Source organism: Topomyia yanbarensis, chromosome 3 (assembly GCF_030247195.1).
Source record: "Topomyia yanbarensis strain Yona2022 chromosome 3, ASM3024719v1, whole genome shotgun sequence".
Lineage (NCBI taxonomy): Eukaryota > Metazoa > Arthropoda > Insecta > Diptera > Culicidae > Topomyia > Topomyia yanbarensis.
In genome coordinates, this window is record NC_080672.1 from 320,430,225 (window position 1) to 320,436,654 (window position 6,430).

At 40.2% G+C, this 6,430-nt stretch overlaps 1 protein-coding gene across 1 annotated transcript; it reads right to left on the reverse strand.

Moving 5' to 3' along the window:
* Window positions 1-4,823: 4,823 nt before the first annotated feature.
* On the reverse strand, window positions 4,824-5,771 carry LOC131694117 (uncharacterized). Its single transcript, XM_058982551.1, has 2 exons — window positions 5,655-5,771; window positions 4,824-5,587 (listed from the first exon to the last, which is right to left on the reverse strand). The coding sequence occupies exons 1-2, from the start codon at window positions 5,661-5,663 to the stop codon at window positions 4,916-4,918; spliced, it is 681 nt and encodes a 226-aa protein (XP_058838534.1). The 5' UTR covers window positions 5,664-5,771; the 3' UTR covers window positions 4,824-4,915.
* Window positions 5,772-6,430: the final 659 nt, after the last annotated feature.

The window sequence follows — 6,430 nt, forward strand, 5'->3', positions numbered from 1 at the left end:
GTGGTTACCGAATCAACTTCAGTTCTCTGGAGTATGGGTGTTTGTGGCGTGTAGTGTTGCATGAGCTGAATATAAATCCTAGTTTGTGTAGAGTTTTTCAATTTGATCGTTGTGCCGTCTAGCTAGCTAAAGCAATTTTAATATTTGAATTTTATGCATGTTATTTTTAATTTGTTTTATTATTATTGATTTTATATTTGACTTCTAAATCTAATAGTTCGTTTTAATATTTATTTTAATCCTATCTAGCTAAATAATATTAAGTGATTTTCCCCATATATATTTAAATTAATCCGTAGGGTCATAATAAAGTACAGTGAACCTGCGAAAAGTGAACGAAAGGTCACACATAAAATCTCGACGTTTCATACATTTTAAAAATGTTTGGCATCAAAAAAACGAATTCGATTTCTGAAATTTCATGGGGTCCCCCATTTGAAAAAAAATTTGAGCTTCGGCTTATATGGGAATTTTATATGTGGCCGGACGGTTTAGTCTATATTTCCAGACCCATATAAGCGATCCGTACGAAATTTTATAGACATCTATGGGGATATTATTGATATCATTTGGGACTAAGTTTGTGAAAATCAGCCCAACCATTTCCGGGAAACTGATGTGAGTTCGTTAATTTTGAAAGATGGCCGTTTTTCCCGGGTACTTCCAGAACCGTCTACGGTGGTCAATGTAGTCAACGAAAGTTTGGTTGCCCGTCGGTGGCCTAGAACAGCAAATTTAAGTTGTTTGAGAGACATTTTAGCGAAATTTTCACCTTTTTTGCTTTCATCGGAATATCGGTTTGAATCGCAATTTGCTATGTGATCGCACGCCACAACCTGTAACTCCGGAACCAGAAGTCGGATAGGGATGAAATTGAATAGCCATTTACCGGAACGCAACATCTTTCATATGAAACTAAGTTTGGTTGATTCGGTCTAGCCATCTCCGCGTAACCGATGTGACTGTTATTCTAAATTTAAATACTTCCGCCGGGGCTTCCGGAACCGATGATGGTGGCCAATGTGGTCAAAGAGACTTTGAATAGCTGTTAGTGACCTAATACTATAAGTAGAAGTAGTTGTGGTCACATTTTGGAAACATTTTCACCTTTATACATTCATTGCAGAATTTATTAAAATCGACATTTTCTGTGCTATCGTACTCATCACCCTGTAATTCTGGAACCGGAAGTCGGATCCATTAGAAATTCAACTGCAGCCTATGGGAACCTATGGGTTGTACCTTTCATTTGAAACTAAGTTTGTCAAAATCGGTTCAGCCATCTCTGAGAAAAATGAGTGACATTTTTAGTCACATACGCACATACACATATACATACACACATACACTCGACGAACTGAATCGAATGGTATATGTCACTCGGCCCGGGCCTCCGTTAAAACGTCGGTTTTCAGAGCAATTACAATACCTTTCTATTGAGAAAGGCAAAAAGACTCCACCAACTAACCAGACTCCCCTAAATATTATTGAATGATAAGGATATCGATATTCTAACAGTTGCATTCGCCCAAAGTTTTTAAAGTATACTTTTTTCAGCTTAAATGGCACATAATGCTAGTTCCGGTGCGATAAGTAATCACTGAAGACTGACTATGTTTTCGCTCATCTGCCTAACACCGCATTTAGGAAGGCAAAGTATTTAACCAAAAAAGCTAAACTTCCTATTTATTCCACTAAACCAATTCACATCTACAGTGAAATGCTATTGATAGACTATTAAAAATATTTTTACATTGAAAATGTCCTAATGCGCTATCTGGGGCAGGGTGTCATTCCAAAATCTAAAATCAAGCGATGTCACGTTTTTGTGTCACTATTTTGAACGCTAATAACTTTGTTATTTATGAACGGATTTCCGTCTGGTTATCACCAAACAATTCGAAATTTGCTGAAATTATGTTTTATTGCTAGAGTGTTTTTGTATTTCAATAGCATACTATTGAAAAACAAGCACAAATGATTAGATCTCGCAAACGTGAAAACTCCCCTGCATCAGTCAATCTATCCCCGGCAGAGCCGTCAATAGGAAGCACCTTAGTGACTCGAAGGAACACGAAAAGTTATAAATAAATGTGCCGCGTGCCTGTTTGAATCAGTTGTTGCTCTTTTGTCAGACAAGTAACATCGTGCATATAGCGTCGCGTACGACAGATTTGAGCACCCAGTACACTACGCTTCTATGAATCACGTCGTCCTCGACTATTTAAAGAATATCATTCCACGAGCGAGTTCATTCTCCCGTCGAATGTAGGGTCGTAAAGAATAGCAGTAACAATCTGGCATGTTGACAATGCGTTACGATGAGTGCTGCATTTGATCACTGCTACCGCTGGGGGTTGGGACGACGACAGGTCTAGGCATCCAGCGGCTAAACGCTCGTGATGTCTCCTGTCCATGGCTCTGATTGGCTGTATTGATTTTGCCGATGATGTCATCCTCGGATATACAACTTTCAGCATTGCTCGGGCGAGCTCATTCTCTGGTCGAACTTCGAAGCGGAGACGATAGCAGTAGCCGACAGATATATTTAATGTATTTACAACGAGCTCTCTTGCTCATTTCGATTTATTTAGGTACTCGTTCCGCATAACAGATTAAAATTTGTGCGTATCGAAAATGTTGAGCCCTAGTTAGCTCGACTCATATCGTCACCCTACGCACCGGGTCGTACACATATATGTGCGGAAAACTGTACATACTTTTAATATGATGACAAACGATGTAAAATGTTTGAAGAATTCGTAAAATATGACGCTGTTTTTTTATATTTCATATAGATTAATCCACGTATGATTGTATATATCCAAAAACATAAAATATGTGCATGTTTCGTTGGCATCAAATAACTAAATTGATGATTGAAAACCCGGTTGTCAACGACTACTCGACAAAATGAATACTTTTTCCGACCATATCCATGAAGAGAGTAAACGTGCGATATTTCGATTATTGTATCGATTTTATGAACATTTTTGGCAAATTTAAGACTAAGAGAAACAAAAGCAATGAAATTAAAAGATAGGAGGTATTCTAGAGCGAATCATTTATAAACATAACACAGAAATCTAGAACTAGGCAGGCTCATATGGACATTATCAAAAGCAAATGTGAAGAATCCATTGCCATCTGCGGGTAGGAGTTGGGTTTTCCACCCAAGTTTACCGCATGGTCGTTGATAGAACATAACTCATCATCATAGTTTACCGCCGACGCCGCGAATTATATTGTACACTACATTTTAAATGTCGCCGTGGTCGTGTCCTGCGCACAACCCTTTAATTTTTTAGTTATTGAAATTCCCAAAAATAGTTAAAATTTGTTTAATGAACATTACCACTAAACACAAAATAGTTTTTTCCATGTTTTCTTCGCATTTTCAACTTTGAACTTCAATTGCCATTGAACGAAAGCTACGAATATTCAAACAATGTGTGTGTATGAAAAGTGTGAGCGTTGGGAAGCAATGCTAGTGCGGGTGACTACACACAATCATGTTTTAGTAGTTTTATTTTGATTTTTATAGAAACCGCCTAGAGACGGTGCGTGGTGGGAATCAGAGGGTTATTCCATAAATGTGATTCCTCGACTTTTGAATGTTTATATGCAATTATACCTGTTTCATCATTGAAAAATTTGAATCTCGCTTTTTTATGTACTTGCACGCCGATCCATGCTGCCGTCGATAGTCACAAACGGCATGACGCCGCCGCCGTGCAAAATTGGCTGCTACGCCGCCACCGATAAAAAATATATCGGAGCACATGTCTACTCCCAGTACGCCAGCATCAAAGAAATCGATGTCATTGATTGCTCACAATCAGCAACCTCTGCTTCTATATTCAAAGAGTGACCAACTAACGTACCAATATCAATGACGAAGGCAGTGCGGACGAATATGACAGCTCGGCAGCAAATAAACAAGACTGTCGAGCAGAACTAAAAGTAAACATCATACTCCGCATTTGTGTTACTGGTGCAACGAGCCGTATCAAAATAAACGAATTGTTAAAAATAGTCTTCCTTCGAACTGGATACATTGTTTATTTGTTTGTTGATTGGATCAGTCTGCGTAGAATTGCTTTACTGCCTTCTAAATTAGTTAAAGAGTTCTGCGATCCCCGAAATGGAATGGTCGACAATCATGGGTTAATTTATTTTGACATGATGTCAATCCGACAATCTGATTTCAAATCATTGTAGGGCAACGAAACCTTTGTCCTTCATTTGTTCAACTCAATCATTCATGACTGGCAATCAGTAGCTTTTTTGTCGCAAATGATTTAGTTCTATGGGTTTTTTTTTCTTCCTTCCCATTCCTTAGGCCTTTCCGCTATTATTAATAACTGCTAGCACCTCAATGTGGTTTTTAAATTTCCGCCGATTATTCATTTAAACGTAGAGACCAAATTAATTGCAAATGTCCGATGGATAATCCGATTGAAACCTGTTCGCATTAGTATACTTACAAGTTCCTGTTGCTTTCCTAATTATTTGGATTTATTCGTAGAATGTAAAAGCCGGTTTTTGTTTAGTGGCTAAAAATGCGCACTCGTTTCGAACCGGTGCCCAGTTCCAGTTTAGAAATAGTTGGGGGTAAGCAATCCGTTGTGTACAGTTTCTACTTGGCGTAATACTGTTAATGATAAGTAACTCAGTGTTGAAAGATTACAAATTGCCGACATGCAACCCCAATTTTCAGGAAGTAGAATTCATGTTTGTCGATAAAATGAAAAGAAAAGGATTGATTGGATAAGATGAACATCTCACACTTCTCACAAGTAACATTTCATGTAGTCCATAATATTCAGAATTTGTTTATTCTTAAACAAATTCAAAGACAGTCGAATTTAATAAATAAGCATAATTTTCCTATCTAATCATTATCTAACCTACTTTACAGTTGACCCAATTTCAGCCGGAGCTTGGACAGCACCTCCTTCTTATCATCTGCGGTTTCCTCTCGCACCGTTACCCGCGAAGCTAGCTCCCGGCCTTCCTCCGTGCCAAGATCAACTAACCTTACATTACCACTTGCTTCTTCGATTAACACTACGTTGCGGATTGCATCAGCCACCGTAGGAGGCAGTGCCCCACTATCGACTTCGTTATCCGCATCGCTTTCTGCCGTCTGATCCACCCGTTGTTGTCGCTGTTGATTGTTTCGTCTTTGTTCCCTTCTCGGTGTACGGCCTGCCCGACGAGCCTCGTTTTCCATACGTCGTGCGATCCGCTCTTCGTCCGAATTACGTTGCTGTTCCTGGCGTCGAACCTCAAACTCTTGCCTTCGACCAGTCAGGTTCTCCAGATTGCTTACGATACTCTGGCGTCGTTCCTCAATTTGCTTCAAACGAACTGCCCATCTCCTCTCGAGTTCGCGCCTTAATGCAGTTATTATTCCAGGATTTTCTTCGGTTGTCGGCGAAACGTCCGCACTCTCCGTCTCGTTGGTCACAATAGTGGGTTCTTCTTGTGTGGTAATCGGTGCACTGGCATCTGTCGAGTTACCTCTTTGCTGAGCATTGACGGACCCCATTAAAAGAAGAGCCATCACAGCTAGTACCGCCAACTTAGAGAAGGTAAGAAAAATAATCATCACAACATAAAAGGACTTCTCATTCTCATTCAGCACCTACCTTCAGCATTGCTGTTCTGTTGAAACCAAACCGATCACCGAAATCACCTGTATACAGTCCACCAAACAATCACGTCTGGTTTTTGGAAACACCTCACACCCGACAGGCCGACCAATCGGTACTGATACCCTATGGAAGGTTGCGCAAACTTTTTATAGCGATAATAAGTGTAGGTACTAATGTGTGGTTTGATTCGCGGTCTGCCGGCTGCTGGCTACCGGCCTGCTTCCTTGTTCACGGTTGGCCCAAGCTGAACTGCGAACCAAATCAACGGTTGTCGAACATTGGGAGCGAGAGCGAGAGCGGTATGGCCCAGATTGGATGTTTTCCTTTTGTCGGATGCGCTTAACCTCGCAGGCAAATTCTTACCCACATGCCCAGCCCAGCTAATCGGTCAGCGCGCGCGTTCATAATAATAAATGAAAGCAGTGGATTTTCCTAGGTGCTAGGAACTAGGTGCCCTTCAGCGTCGAGGGGTGGGCGTAAACAGCTGCAACTAGTTCGCGTCATGCTTGATATGTGGGGTTGATTAGGAGAAATTGGTTAGGTAAATTGGCTGCATATCATTACCAATGAAGTCATCGGTTATGGTTACGCTGTACACACTGACCGGCATAAATAGGAGCCTACAACTGGAATTCCGGTTATTTCAGCAAGAATTATTCGTTTGCTGTTGAAATAAAGCAAAAAACAACGATACTCTTTGATTAGTCCCAAACCATTTTTATTTGTTCAACACAAGTTTTAAATTAATATTGTCAAACGCAGTGCCGATC